General features: G+C 37.6%; 1 protein-coding gene across 1 annotated transcript in view; it reads left to right on the forward strand.

Annotated features, from left to right (window-relative positions):
• The window catches only part of LOC112052875 (mucin-3A), a 24264-nt gene continuing 7679 nt past the window's right edge, over window positions 1-16585 (forward strand). The window contains exon 1 of the mRNA XM_024092109.2: window positions 1-160. Coding sequence (XP_023947877.2) covers window positions 154-160 — 7 coding nt within the window. The 5' untranslated portion in view covers window positions 1-153. The remainder of the gene's footprint in view (window positions 161-16585) is intronic.

A 16585-nucleotide genomic window follows, 5' to 3' on the forward strand; every position in this document is an offset into this window, starting at 1 on the left:
AACACCACCACCACCGGAGCGCCGCTCAGTGGCTCAGACGCTGTTACCCGTTGCAACTGTGCGTGCGTTGCCACCGCGAGTGTTGTGACAGTGATGCGAACGTGTGTACGCGGCCTTACATTGTGAGCCTACGTGTGGAGTAGCCGTGATAAAATGAACGGTGAGTTCCAAATTTGAAATTAATTTTATCTTCTACATAACCATAGACAAATATTTTAAAGTAGGTTTGTTTAGAATTTAGACAAAGATATTGTAAGAAATAGGTATATTTATAAAAGAAACGAGACTATTTTTTTTTATTTTTGCAATGATTCGGTCTATAATAGAATAATGAAATAATTCAACCGCTACCGGACATCGACAAATTAGAAGCCTTAAAAATTCCACGATTTGTGAAAAGCCGAGCCTATTGTGATAAGTCTAAAGTTCGATCCTTGCCTGTAAGAATATTATCGTAATTTCTCCAAACAAGAGCTTAGTCGAACAGGAAATATTATTCATATTAACCCCTAGTCAACCCTAAACACATGGATAGATAATATTATAATAATCAAAATTTAATTATGATAATATTGGAAAAATATAGTTTATTTTCAAACACCTGACGGATATTGCTTCCAAAATTGCGACATTGACCTTTTTCCGCTTTGTAGACAAAAATACGCAAATAATTATGCTTAAACCCTTTTGGATTTAAAAAACTGTTATAAAATATTGTATAACAACTAAAAATCACATAAAGTATGTTACAGAGACAAAAGTTCGTGTGTAACTGTGTATGTAAGTTGATCTTTCGCGCAACAACTACCTACTAAACCGATTTTAGTGAAATTTTGAATAGAGTTAGATTGACATTTTGAGTAGATAATACACTGGATTAAGAAATATGCTATTTTAATCTCAAAAAATATATCGTTCCCGTGAGATTTTGCGAAAACTAGAATACAGCCAGCGTCCACTAGTAATAATTAAAACATACCTCAAATAAAGGAACGTATATTTTCAATTTATTAAAGTGTTATTTCTTTAATTTATCGTTCGTCGAAGGCAATAATAATGCAAAAATATAAACCGTTAGAAGTAATCAGTGCGTTCAGAGTGGCTTGCAGCAAAAAGCCGACGATCTCTTCGTGTTTCAACGGAAAAAGATATCAACCGTCTTATTTGTCTAACCGTCATTTATTTTTGTTTCTTTTATTCATTTTTAAAACTATGGTTGTAAAAAAATCGAGTGTGCTTTAGACCTCGACTGAAGCTGTTTCATTAGCTCTCTCTGTGCGTTCGCCTCGCCAGATTACACTTTTCGTAACGTATCTATAGACTAGCTTACTTACTCCCTATGTCAGGCGTGAGGAAAGATCTTTTACTTCAATTTTTTTTTAATTACGTCATCATCATCATTAGCAACATTTTCGGCTCACTGTTGAGCATGAGTCTCCTCTTAAAATGAGAGGAGTTAGGCGAATAGTCCACCACGCTGGCCCAATGCGGATTGGCAGACTTCACACATGTAGAGAATTAATAAAATTCTTAGGTATGTTTTACCTTTACCGTTTGAGACACGTGATATTTAATTTCTTAAAATGCACTTCTTAAGTTCCTCACTATGTTTTTCCTTCACCTTAAATATCACATGTCTCAAAGACGTATGATATTTAATATGCACATAACTGAAAAGTTGGAGGTGCATGCCCTGGAAAGGATTTGAACCATATTTCATATCCACCGGGCGAACACGGATCTCATGCTTGCGTAAAAGGGTTTTAGTATCCCTCGGGAGCCATGGTTGTTTTCGGTACAAAAACTAAGTAGCCTCTCTGTTAATCCAGGGTAGAATCTATCTGAATTCTAAATTTCAGCCAAAGCGGTTCAGTAGCTGCAGCGTAATTAACAAACATACAAACAACCGGTTACAGTATTGCATCATTCTTTAGTTTTGTTAATTTCTTTATAGCATTGGTCCCGTTTCGCTTAGGTGCAGTTAGCACGAAGAAATGTTATGTTCCGCGCTGAAAAAAAATTCAATCGACTAGTTATTATAGCCAAATACCCATCGTTTTTCTTACTTACCTTTTTTGTATTTTTTACGTATTCAGATTCCATTTTTTAAACATTATCTTCTTCTTGTTACTCTTAATATATTTAGACGACCTCCGTGGCGCAGTGGAATGTGCGGTGGATTTACAAGACGGAGGTCCTGGGTTCGATCCCCGGCTGGGCCGATTAGTCCAGGTCTGGCTGGTGGTTTCGGCCGTGGCTAGTTACAACCCTACCAACAAAGACGTACCGTTCCGATACTATGTCGTGTAGAAACCGAAAGAGGTGTGGATTTTCATCCTCCTAACAAGTTAGTCCGCTTCCATCTTAGATTGCATCATCACATACCATCAGGTGATATTGTCGTCAAGGGCTAACTTTGTAATAGTTTAAATAGTGGAAGCCTAAATCGCTAATCTCTAAATAGAATACCTACGCGTATATCAGGTTATATGGTATAGTTTATTTAACCTCAAACTCTTAGCGCTTGACTACGATTTCACTTGATGTTAAGTGACGATGCAGTCTTGAAATAAACTTACTCGTAATACCTGCAGTTGATATTCAGCCCATATTTCTCCATTCAAATGCTAAGTTTCTTGCCTAGACATTTTGGTGGTAGGCTGGTAGGCAACGACCGTGGCTCGTTACCACCCTACCGGCAAAGACGTTTCGCCAAGTGATTCAGCGTTCCGGTACGATGCATAGAAACCGTAGAAAACTAAAAACTAACTTGTCATTTAATAAAAAAATCGGCCAAGTGCGTAGATTAAGTAAGCCTCGATTCATCCTCACAATTTTTTTACCACTTTATAGACGTAATTTATAAACATACCCATCTATAATATATAATATATAAATATCTAATATTATAAAGCTGAAGAGTTTGTTTGTTTGTTTCATTGAACGCGCTAATCTCAGGAACTACTGGTCCGATTTGAAAAATTCTTTCAGTGTTAGATAGCCCATTTATCGAGGAAGGCTATAGGTTATATATTATCCCCACATTCCTACGGGAACGGGAACCCCGCGAGTGAAACCGCGCGGCGTCATACCAAATATAATCTTTACATCGTACCTACTTGCGGACTTGAGACGAGAGCCAATAAACTTAAGAAGTCGGATGCCCCAGATCGGGCAAAGTGGGCGAGATTGTCGGAAAGCGGACGCCACATAGTGGGAACACGCTAAGAAGAAGAAGAAGACCAAATTTCATCTTTCTAATCTAAACAGACTCCGAGTTATCTTACTGACAACTATATGTAATGCGGACGGACGGACAGATTGACGGACATGGCAAAATTATAAGGGTTCCATGTTGACTACGGAACCCTAAAAAGGTATATTTAAGAAATAAATATAAGTAGGTGTGCTTGTAATGTGCTCTAGTTTGTAACTTCGAGAAGTGTGAACAACTAGTTTTAGATGAAATCATCCCATCAGTAAACAGTACATCGGAGATAGCCAGCGGAGCTCGTTTGTTTGGTTACTTGTACTTTTTGCTGACAAAACGGTTTCTATTAACTCGTTTGATGTTAGCGGTACGTGCGTACTACCTTAACGATATATTTTTTTGTATTCTTTACAAGTTAGCCCTTGACTACAATCTCACCTGATGGTAAGTGATGATGCAATCTAAGATGGAAACGGGCTAACTTGTTAGGAGGAGGATGAAAATCCACACTCCTTTAGGTTTTACACGACATCGCACCGGAACGCTAAATCGCTTGGCGGTACGTTTTTGTCGGTAGGGTGGTAACTAGCCACGGCTTAAGCTTAACCAGCCAGACCTGGACCAATCAAGAAAACCTCAATCGGCCCAGCCGGGGATCGAACCCAGGACCTCCGTCTTGTAAATCCACCGCGCATACCACTGCGCCACGGAGGTCGTCAATATTTATACTAGCGCATCAAAACTGAGGCGGACTTAATGTGCATAATTGTCTTAATTTCATTTAGTCGCTTATTAAACAATGAAAGTTATTTAAACACATATTACCTAAATATAGTCTACAATGTCGAGTTGTGTGTTTAGGAAGTGTAAAAACTATATATATGTCACCGTCAAATCTATACTAATATTATAAAGCTGAAAAGTTTGTTTGTTTGATTGAACGCGCTAATCTCAGGAACTACCAGTCCGATTTGAAAAATTCTTTCAGTGTTAGATAGCCCATTTATCGAGGAAGGCTATAGGCTATATATTGTCCCCATATTCTTATGAGAACGGGAACCACGTGGGTAAAACCGCGCGGCGTCAGCTAGTTGTAAAATACGTTAGTTTATAATCTCACTCGTGATTATAATATACCGAAAAATAACACGTTAAATTGTAATCAGTATTCAGTTCACAATATATCGACAGATTACAATATCGCGAGATTATACATATTAGAGCAAAAAACCTGAAAAATTAATACAACCGTCTAGTTTTTCTCGGGTTTTAGCGAGCGTAATCTATATAATATAAGCAATTTTTATAATATATCATTTTCAAATGTTTTTTCCACCTATTTCGCAGTCACTAAACCATGGTGTTATTAGTTCGCGTTACAAAATCACAAAGAGATTTATGGCCATATATCCTTCATTGCGATACAGCGTGTCGTGAATACATATGCGTGTTACCTACTTACTATAACTTAAGTAGCTATTAACAATAGACCTGGCAGGTATGTGATATGCTCTCAGCACATGTTGCAATGTACACCCATGTGAATAGATAGATACAGTTGGGATATGTTGTAACTTTGTCGATGGGCTAATTGTCGTTGAATTGACATTGATATCATCATTATCGTATTCGGCTCACTGCCGAGCTCGAGTTTCCTCACAGAATGAGAGGGGTTAGGTCTACTACGCTGGCCTAATGCGGATTGGAAGATAGGCTAGTAGGATTATGTCCTCTTTTATATTTACAATACTGAAGGTGATAAGTTATGTATAAATACACATCGTGCTGCCTGCAGTAGGCATTTAAAACATATAAATACTCAAGTGAAAGAGAAATTAAAAAGAGACTCGCTCGCAGAAAACCATGGTAAGCACAAGCTTTCGGACCTCTGTCGCTATCGTAATCAGTTCCGTCTATGTAAACTGTATAATTTTCTGCCAAACACGAGAGTTCCACTTCACTTGCGGTTATGAAATGTTTTTCCCTATTATTATGGAAAATCTAAGCTATCACCGTGTAGTGAACATTTTAGATATGTAGTTGTATGACTATTGGCCTTTCTTCAAAATATAATATTGTTTCTGAGAGATAGAATAAAAGCTTTATATATACACCTACATGAAGACTACTAGAAGAAGTAGGCTTCTTCTAGTAGGATTTATTATTCTCAACGCATATTCGGCTCACTGCTGAGTTCGAGTCTTCTCTCAGAATAAGAGGTATGCAGGTTTCCTCACGATGTTCTCCTTCGCCGTTTGAGACACGTGATATTTCATTTCTTAAAATGCACAAAACTGAAAAGTTGGAGGTGCATGCTTCGGACCGGATTCGAACCCACACCCTCCGGAATATTTTAGACATACTTAAATAAAAATAAGAATGGATTTCATAACCTTATAATATACAAAAATTACTTTAATTTGAAAACTACTCTAATTGAAAACATACGCAATGAAATGTAACATGCAACATGTCTTTCAGAAAAACTATAGGCTTTCCCTCTCGTGGGAAAACACGGCTAACAATCGCAAACCCACCCCTGAATTGAGTTTTTCCCGCTCATTGCTTTTCATTGTCATTCATTGCCTACGATTCAATGGCCTTCCGCATTATACACGCCGGCCGCTTTCTAATCATATGGGAAAAGGAATCTGAACTCACTGTGGACAAATTGGTTCACTTTTAACGTCATTTGTCTACGCAATCGGTCACATAGTTATGGAGGAGGAAATATTGAATTAAATAACGAAATTTGCCATAATAAGGCACTATACACCGCTATAAAATAATGTAACACAGCTTATATTATATTTATAACGAAATATGTGTCAACTGAACGGATTTTCATATGATTTTTTCTAAACGCAATGAACTCAAAAACAACTGAACGGATTTTCATACGGTTTTCTTTGATGGACGGAGTTGTTCATTAAGTAGATTTATAAACATACATGTAGATCCTTTTTATATTCAATTATATCATGAGTATTTAGCTGCGCTTATACTATGAATAAAATACTATGAAAAAATATTTTTTTGATAAATGAGTAAAGTAATTATACGAACAAACAAAAATAAAATAAAAAAAAAAAACATGAAAACCTCAGATATGCAAAAAAGACATTTAAAATGAAGTGGTCTACTTTGTCGGACAATTTTCAGGGGGGAATTGTTGGACGCACCAAATTATGGAAGATGGCTTGGAAGGAAAACGGCTCACCACCATGGTTTAGGTACCATATGCATAATTTTCTTTATTTCAGCATGAATATCACATAGTATACTGTTTAACTTTATGCAGCAGTATGAATAATTATTTTATCCATGGGCCCAAGGCAAAGGCATAATTTCCTAGCGAGTTCAAAAAGACGACATAATTTATATGTGTAGCAGTAATCTCTTGAATGGCAATAAAAACAGTCTATTTTCACTTTTACAGTGGACTTCTAAGAAATCTAAGTAGTTACAATAAATATATCGATGTTAATCAGAGCGGACGAAACACTTATTTCGGTAAGTGATCACAACTTTCTCCTAAGAAAGTGCTGTACCGAAATTGGTAGCGTTTTGTAATACCTGTCCATGCTTTACATTGTGGTCAGCTAACGTTGTGGATGTCTGAATTTGGAGCGTAAAATCGTTATGCAAACTTTATGACACTTAACGACCTTTGTTAAAAGTTATAACTGTTAGGTAACAGGTGGTTTAAGTATGTGACAGTATTGTTATTTGTCACGCATTTATCACGGACACTGCCCGTCACATCACTAACTTTACCGTAAGTTTCTTTTGAGACTTTCACGGAAGATAGAGCAGGTTATGGAGCAACATATAGGCTACTTTTTCTGGAAAGTCCATGGTTCCCGCAGGATTTATAACTGAATTTCACGCTAACGAAGTTGCGAGCTTCCGCTAGTTTATTATACCCAGTGGATACTACCTCTGCCTTCGATTCGGAGGGCGTAAGTTCGAATCCAGTCCGGGGCATGCACCTCCAACTTTTCAGCTATGTGTATTTTAAGAAATTAAATATCACGTGTCCAGACGGTGAAGGAAAACATTGTGATGAAACCTGCATACCTGAAAATTTTCTTGATTGATGTTGGTTCTTAAGTAGTGGACTATTGGCCTAAACCCTCTCATTCTGAGAGGAGACTCTTGCCCGACAGTGAGCCAAATATGGGATGCTAATGATGATGATGATGATTATGAACTTGGCGTCTTTCAAACCTGTACAAAAATAAATCTAAAGAGTACAGTACAGTATAGTACAGTATTTGATTGTGTTGAATAATTTAAACTTTGAACTTAAACTAGGAAAACTTGTTCGATTTTAACGCAATGTTTTGTCTGCTTAAGTTATTCTGTAGACATAACTTTCCGCGTTTACATTCACCTGTCAATTATCATGAGCTAGGCACGAGTAGTTATGACTTAGCAATACTATTAAATGCCTACCACTAGCACTAGAAAATTTTACTCGTCATTCATTACTTAACAATTGACATTTGCCTATTTGAAGAGTCAGCTTATTATTGCAGCGCATTCTCGTCCTAACAAGTCCATTTCAAGATTGTAGTCAAGGGCTGAGTTGTAAAGAAATTCAAAGGTGAAGTTTAAATTTATTTAATTCCATCAGGCTTAATTTACAAGCACTCTTGAAATATCAGTCTCCTGTACCAAAAAGTGACGCATCCTAATTCTGCCAGTTCGTATAAACGTACACGCTGACACGCACATATATGTACATATGAAGACAGACTGCCATTAATTTCCTATATCTGGCAATACACTCATAGATATTCGGCGCCATTAGGGTGCTTCAGTTGTTTGACAGCGATGCATCAATGTTACGAGAATTAAAGTGGAAAACTTAAAATTAAAGTTACAAGGGTTCCAAACGGTCCTTTGTCCGAGAAGAGCCCATAACAAACTCAGCCAGGGTTTTTTTTATTACTACCCCGTAGAAAATATCACTAAACTGCGCTATATACTTGGATGGTTGAGTCTCGATGCTTGAAACCTTCGACCTTCTAAAGCCACAGCTAGACTAATCTCCAGAAGTGAATAATGTACTTACATAGATACTCGCTTATGTACGTACGTACGTACGTACCTCTGGTAGGAGCGCGTACGGAAAATTTTCCGGCTTTCATAAATTTCAGCCCATTTAATATTCCTCTTTCTTTGTACTTTAGCTTACGAGTATTATTTAGGACAAGCAATGTTTTATGTATAGCTCATTACCCACCAATGCGCTGGATTGACTTAAGTCAAAACTGCTCTCCATTGTTCGCTCGTAGGGTTTGCCACAACCCCTACGAGCGAACAATTGTTGAACCCCTTTGTGACAACCACGATTATCTGTCAAGAGTCAAGAGTGTAGTGACGAAGAAGAATTGATAGTACTCGGTACTCGCCAACACAAACTTTATCTTGTTTACTATTCGCGTCATTACATGATGTGTAAGTTTGCAAAGAAAGTTTCGTGCCAGATCGCAGTTCGCTCACATGTGTTTATGAACTAAATACTAATTGCACCAAACACTTAGCTTTTAGTCGGTAGCCGGTTGTTTTCCGTATAACTTCTCACGCATGTCTTATATAATTTATGGCTATAACCTCCTTGCTGGTTTAATTTTACTTGTGAATGTGTTCCTTAATAGTTTATGTGACCGGGTTATAATTGTCACGAAAGTTTAATTTACAGTTTGTGATTATGTACCGGGTCAAGATATAATATTTAAAGTAAATTTATGTTTAGCGTCACTGACAAAAATCTATTTCACCGATTTTTTGCAGTATCCTGTATAAATTAAGTGACAGTGTCTAAGTGTGGAATTGATTTTAAAACAATTTTTAACGGGATAATCACATGCTTTTGAACTCAATTATAAACTATAATTATAATTTGTAGGGATAAACAAACAGATTTCAAATTATATACCAAACCATACAGTGCATGTTGCCAGTGATGACCTACAAATCTAAGCCTTGGTCGCTAACTATGGGCTTTATTAAAAGGCTCAAATTCACTCAACGGGCGATGGTGCGAGTTGTGATTGGAGTATCTCTGCGAATATCTATCTAATTTAATCGAATCAGAAATGAGATCCGCAGACAAACCAAAGTCACTGACATAGCTCAGCGAGTCACGAAGCTGAAGTGTCAATAGGCAGGCCACATAGTTCGAAAGGCCGATGAACGTTGGGGCCCCAAGGTCGAATGGCAACCCCGCACCGGAAAGCGCAGTGTTGGTCGACCCCCCACCAAGTGGGCCGAAGAAATCAAGCCGTTGCTGCTCCATGCAAGAGGCCTATGTCGGGCAGTGGACGTCCATCGTCTGATAAAGATGATAATGACCAAACCGTATAATGAAAAATATACATTTATACAACAAGTGGTAGTAGAGCTTTTAGTGTCAGAGCTCGACTAGGAAAGTGCTACTTACTATGTACCTACTGGTCAGAAGGTCAGTTGCCTCAGATTGATTGACACAGTGCGGTACTTTGTTGGACATAGTCGGCCCCCTACGAATTGTTGCTCGAATAAACATATTAAAATCACATCATAGAAGTTTTAGAGTAAATCGGAGATGAACATACGGACCGAATACAAAACCTCTTTCTTTAAGTCAGTTAATAAAATTGTTGTTTAGGTATTTGATCGATATTTTTTGGTCCCTCCTCCACTTTGCCTTTGTTGTGTTTTGCAGATTCTTCATAGTTCGATGCTCCACAAACTGTTTCCCACGATAGATTACCATCAGTGTCACAATAACTCGTAATACATAACTTGTAGATTGCTTTCGTTGTAGCAAAAAGCTTACCAGTTGACATGATGTGTGGGAAGAACCAATAAAACATTTGTAGCATTGTAAGAAATAACTATTCGGCGAAAAATAATAAAATAGGGTTGAGTATACGAGTAGTAATGATTATTTGCCTTATTTGGCCCAAAGCTACTCAGCGGGCGATGAAACGAGCTTGGAGATTTTCTGCGTGCTCAAATCAGAAATGAGGAGATCCGCAGAAGAACCAACTGACATAGCTCAACGAGTCGCAAAGCTGTAGAGCTATTCTGTAACGATGTTTCGTATAACTCGTAAGTACGAGTTTTGAATTCTCCTCTATCTCTATCTCTATCTATAGTATCGTGTTAGGACAAAGATAGAGGTAAATTCGAAACTCGCAATTGCAAGTTATACAAACATTGTTACAGATTAGCCTTGCTGAAGTGGCAATGAGCAGGCCACATAGTTCGAAGAGCCGATGTACGTTGGGGTCCAAAGGTACTGGAATGTGACACCACACTGGAAAGCGCAGTGTTGCTGGATCCCCTACTCGATAGACCGAAGTCTGGAATTTCTTGTAACATAAAGCTTATTAGGAATCGGAAGAATTTTCTAGTTTCTACACATGACCGCCAACAACAGTACAACTTCAGTTGGAAGAAGGCACCTAATAATGATGATGAGTAAACTTATAAGCTTTTATTATTCACAATCAATATCAACTGCAATAATTATTGAATCAATCGTTGTCTACAATACCAACACGATTGTTACACATCGTTATTCCGCCAACAGTCGTACGCTCATTACGATTCACCGCCCGTGACCTTCGCGTCGGCTCGCGTACTTTCCATACAAACGTGACGCGGTTGTGCCCATGGGTGAACACTTTCTTACTTACTTGGGGTCAATTAAACCTCAACAGCGTTGCAGTTTATTGGGTTTCAAATCCGAAATGTCTATGGTTCGATTTCCACCCGTTGGATGGTTTTCACGACTAATCTTAGCACGAGCTTTTTGCTTAAATAGAGGAAAAAAGGGAGTATTTTTTATCCTAAAAAATGGTTTTAATTATTTATTAATTAAACCACAAAAATTCACAGAAGATTGATAGCAATAATCATTAAGTATGATAAACATCGACAATTTTACTGGCTTTAGTGGTTTTAGATTTTTCTGATCTTTAGATTTCATCACTATCAACCCATATTCGGCTCACTGCTGAGCTCGAGCCTCTTCTCAGAATGAGGGGGGTTTGGTCAAGTAGTCCACCACGCTGGCCCAATGTGGATTGGCAGACTTCACACACGCAGAGAATTAAGAAAATTCTTTGGTATGCAGGTTTCTTCACCTCATTCCTTCACCGTTTGAGACACGTGATTTCTTAAAATACACACAACTGCAAAGTTATAGTTGTAATGCTGCAATTTCTTATAGTTGTGAAAATACAAACTTCTAGTAAATTCGGTCAAAAGACACGGCTGTTTGTGACGCATAAATAGCGATCAACGTAGGTAAAGTGGCGGATGAAATCAATTTCACGCGTTATTCACCACTTGGAGGAAAAACTAGGTCATTCGATATAGAAGCGATACACCCATACTACGAGTACATCTCCTATACTGTGAACGAAGGTACTGTGTACCTTAATAAAAATGTGGGTAGGTACGTTAATAAAAAAACTTTACTAATATTACAAAGATGTAAAGTTTGCGAGATTGTAGGTGATATCTCTGGATTTACCAAATTGATTTTGAAAATTATTTTACAAATAGATAGATACACCTCTTTACCTCTGTGTAGGTGTATCTTTCTATTGGTCAAATAAAATATACTCTTAACACGAGCTATATTTTATCCCCATTTTCTAAGGAACGAGAACTATGCGGGTGAAACAATGGAACGTTTGCTGGTAACATTTATCGTAATTTATGAACAGTAGTAGGTAAATATAAGTCTTTTCAGTCTGTTTACTACTTAATTTACATGTTATTAATTATATTCTGTAGGTATGTAAACATATATGCATTTTTGATGCACTATTTCATTGCTCTATGCAATAGACATCATCGCGCTACAGCGTTGATGTCTAATGCATAGAATGGTGAATGAACCGAATTTTTTGTTTTGTTGATTATTTGACACTGCTTTTCCACTTTTATCGTTTATAGTTTATTCTTTTGACATTAAAATTTATACTGAAAAGCTAAAGGGAAGGGAACAAACAGCATGATAATATGAGTCCACTTTTTCGATTCCAACTTTTTTCCAAGTCGATTTTCTTTAACACAAATAATCGTATAATTGTTAAAAGTATGTACAAAAATAGCCAAAAAATCAAACCAAAAATCTCTCTTAAACTTGATTTAATCTCATACCCATGAAGCTATAAAGGATCTAAATATTTTAAACATCTTGCAAATTAAATTTACTCTTTTTGATAAAAAATACTTTATGACGCTATTAATTCGTTTAAAAGTTGTGGCAAAGTAAACAATTTCAAGAGCGAATGGAGATTTCTCCTGTGTAATTATTGTTTTGCATACCGTTTCGTTTTTACGCTCGCAATTTTTATGACAGCTTTCTTACGAGTATAGGTTCCTCTAAACGGTTCCGTAGTCAAATGGGGAACTATGATTGTTATCGCCGTTTAGTGTTGGAAATAGTAGTCTGTGACGGATATGACGTCGCTCGATCTCGTGTTGACTTCAGTGTGCTCGTGGCGTTCGAGCCGTCCACATCTCTTGTTGTGTAATGGGTTACTTGGGATAGGCGGGGAGAGTGACTTGAGTGGAAAAGGGGAGTGTTTGATATCAGTAAAAGACGCCTTTAACCCTACACACATCGTTGTCAAGTACGTGACTTCACTCAAGGTCATCCTCTGCCATTCTAGGGTCTTATTTTGGTTACAGTTTGATTTGTTAATTAAGTTGTCCTGACAAGTGTTGTGAATCATAACCTTTGTTCGACATTAGTTTTCTTATATTTGTAATCACTTTTGAGTCTTATAATATGATGGAGATATATTCTCTTATTTGACTTGAAACCTGTAGGTTAATTCGCTAACTTTGGTATGTTAGCTATATTATAAGTAAACCTATAGCTATAATAGATATAATTATTAATGCACCGGTTGCTTGGGCACTTGGGCTTGGTTTTTTTTTAATAATTTTTTAATAGTGTTTTGTATTTTACTTTTATATCAACATTGTTAAAAATTGAAAAAGGACTAATAAATAAATGAGAGAAAACATATAAATAATATAGCCTCAATAGCTCAACGGTAAGAGCTGTCGGACTCATGACCGAGGGTTGGTGGTTCGTTCCCCGTCCCGTTATTGTCGTACCCACTTCTAATGCAGTCTTTCGCGATTAATTGGAGGGGAATGAGAATATTGATCATTTAAAAAAAAAGATTTGGCAAATATTCATTTAAAAAAAAAACTGTCAAATCAATAATAACCAGCACTTTTCGTATTCCCTAAAGCCCATTGTTAACAAAAATAACAATGACAACTGGACAATGTCATTTGCCTACTCTATGATATTGAGAAGGGTTTGTTTGTAGGCACTGGATGACATTTTTTACCTATACTCGTAGTTGATTTCAATTTCATTAAATAAAATAGTAAAATCGAAGACATATGACTGAAGAATTAGTAACAATAACTTGTTGGTTTTCCATATTGTCTACTAATATTACGTCAAAATTAGTAAATAAATAGACCTGCTGATGTTAAGAGACTATTCACTGTAAGACGGCCTCCGTAGCTCAGTGGATTTACAAGACGGAGGTCCAGGGTTCAATCCCCTGCTGGTCCGATTGAGGATTTCATAATTGGTCTGGCTGGTGGGAGACTACCGGTACCGCCAAGCGATTTAGCGTTCCGGCACGATGTTGTGTAGAAACCGAAAGGGGAGTGGATTTTCATCCAACTCCTAACAATTTAGCCCGCTTCCATCCTAGTTTGCTTCATGACTTACCATTAGGTGAGATTGTAGTCAAGGGATTACTTGTAAAGACCAAAATAAATAACTATCACTAGGGCAATGGTTCTACTTCGCCCGGTGGAATATTGTTTCACCAACACTTTCGCCTTAGTTGAAATAGAAAAATTAATATTATGTGGACAGAGTCGCATGCGTTTGCGAATGCTTAGAGGGGTTGTAGGGAGGCGCTGGATCTAGGCGACTTCATAATCGGTCCAGCCGATTCGAAAGAGATCGGTAACAAACATCGCGCCACAAGAATTTTATATTATAGACGTAAACGTATAATATATATTTCTTCCTCATGTATTCAAGCGATATGCCTTACCAATTGTTATATAATATGTCGTTAATTTTTTCCTTCACTTACCAATATGAGTAGGTACGCTAATTTTCTTAATTAAGCGCCAAATCGACGTTTAATAACAGTACAGTATCGTGTCTACATTAGTGCATCAACCTGGAGTCGGAATTATTGAAAATCACTTTTATTTTCCTAACAGTATGGTACACTTTTGTTCACTCTCCCACATTTCGCGAGACGGTAAAAATGTAGCGAAGTTTTCTCGAATAGCTAGAGTGAAACGTTCCACGGTGGGTGAGCACTGCGCGGCGTTCGAGATCACGACATGCACTATCTGGCTAAATCTGATATGAATTAGGACTATTCTTATTGCTAGAAAGGAAAAGACCATCGGAGCATACTTACTTGCGACTTGTGATTGTATTTATTTAATTTGTTTGATACGCAAACGCTCGCGACTCCGTTCACGTGAAATGCGGTTCTTCTGAATTGTTTTTTTTATCAATCATTCAATGTTCATAAAATATAAGAAGGTTTGCTTTAATAGACTAGAATAGAAAAAAAATAACCTATGTTTTGTGCTCTTATTAGGTACTCCTTAGTTTTCGGCCTAATTCGATTTTTGGTAATTTTATTCCGAAATACAGACACACATAACCCAATTAGGTGACCCGAGATGGGAGAAAATAAATTAGTGCAGGGAGGAAAATAGCTTCCCCTAAACTCCTTGGGCACCATGGAACAATTTAGCATTACTTCGTGGCTTAGTATACACAAACTATAATGACGGAGAATCCAACAATGCCACGCCCTGCGCGTCCACCTGATTTATAACAGCAAATCCTCATGTTCCTGTAATTCCAGCGACAACTTTTCACGCCATTCTACTGCTTCCTCGGAACTCCGACTCTAGAAAACAACTGCAGTTAAGAATTCCTTGTTTAATACTTGAGAGACCCTGAAACTGGATGAAATTCCCAGCTTAGTCCACTTGAATAATTTAAAAGTTTACTAAAATAAAATACTTAAAAGTCTTGTTGAATATTCGCTCCGAACTAGCTATATTCATGATACTTATTATACAGACTGGACCAGTCTTATGTTAGTACTAGCTGACGCCGCGCGGTTTCACCTGGTTTCCGTTCCCGTAGGAATACGGGGATCATATAGCCTATACGTATATATATATAGTATATAGTTGACGGCCTCCGTGGCGCAGTGGTATGCGCGGTGGATTTACAAAACGGAGGTCCTGGGTTCGATCCCCGGCTGGGCAGATTGAGATTTTCTTAATTTGTCCAGGTCTGGCTGGTGGGAGGCTTTGGCCGTGGCTAGTTACCACCCTACCGGCAAAGACGTACCGCCAAGCGATTAAGCGTTCCGGTACGATGCCGTATAGAAACCGAAAGGGGTGTGGATTTTTATCCTTCTCCTAACAAGTTAGCCCGCTTCCATCTTAGACTGCATCATCACTTAACATCAGGTGAGATTGTAGTCAAGGGCTAACTTGTAAAGAATAAAAAAAAAAAAAAAAAATAGCCTTTCTCGATAAATGGGCTATCTAACACTGAAATATTTTTTCAAATCGGAACAGTAGTTCCTGAGATTAGCGCGTTTAATCAAACAAACAAACTTTTCAGCTTTATAATATTAGTATACCTAGATTTTATTTTAGTAATCTTTTTAATTATTTCTTCGTAATTCTTTTATAAATACCTAAGCCTTTTATAAATAAACCTATCAGTAGGTAGGTATTTATTGATTAAAACTCCGTAGGTATTTTTTATGGTTGGATTACCAGCTACCAACATAACATTGGGCAAGTGTTGGGCAAACGCCATAACAATTCCGAATCGTTATGGTGCTACGTGCTCCCATACTGAATCATTTACATTATCCGCACGTTCCACACACGCAATCGTTAGAAAGTGACACCTCCATTATTATTTGTGTAACTTTTCTTCGACAGCTGAAACTATGTGATATTTCATATGACTCATGAATTCATGATTGCATATCTATAACTGATACTCAGTAGCCGTGATAGCCCAATGGACATGACCTCTGCCTCCGATTCTGGAGCATGCAGTTTTGTGCATTTTAAGAAATTAAATATCACGTGTCTCAAACGGTGAAGGAAAAACATCGTGAGGAAACCTGCATACCAGAGAATTTACTTAATTCTCTGCGTGTGTGAAGTCTGCCAATCCGCATTGGGCCAGCGTGGAGGACTATTTCCCTAACCCCTCTTATTCTCAGAGGAGACTCGAGCTCAGCAGTGAGCCGA

Source organism: Bicyclus anynana, chromosome 20 (assembly GCF_947172395.1).
Source record: "Bicyclus anynana chromosome 20, ilBicAnyn1.1, whole genome shotgun sequence".
NCBI classification, from domain to species: Eukaryota; Metazoa; Arthropoda; class Insecta; order Lepidoptera; family Nymphalidae; genus Bicyclus; species Bicyclus anynana.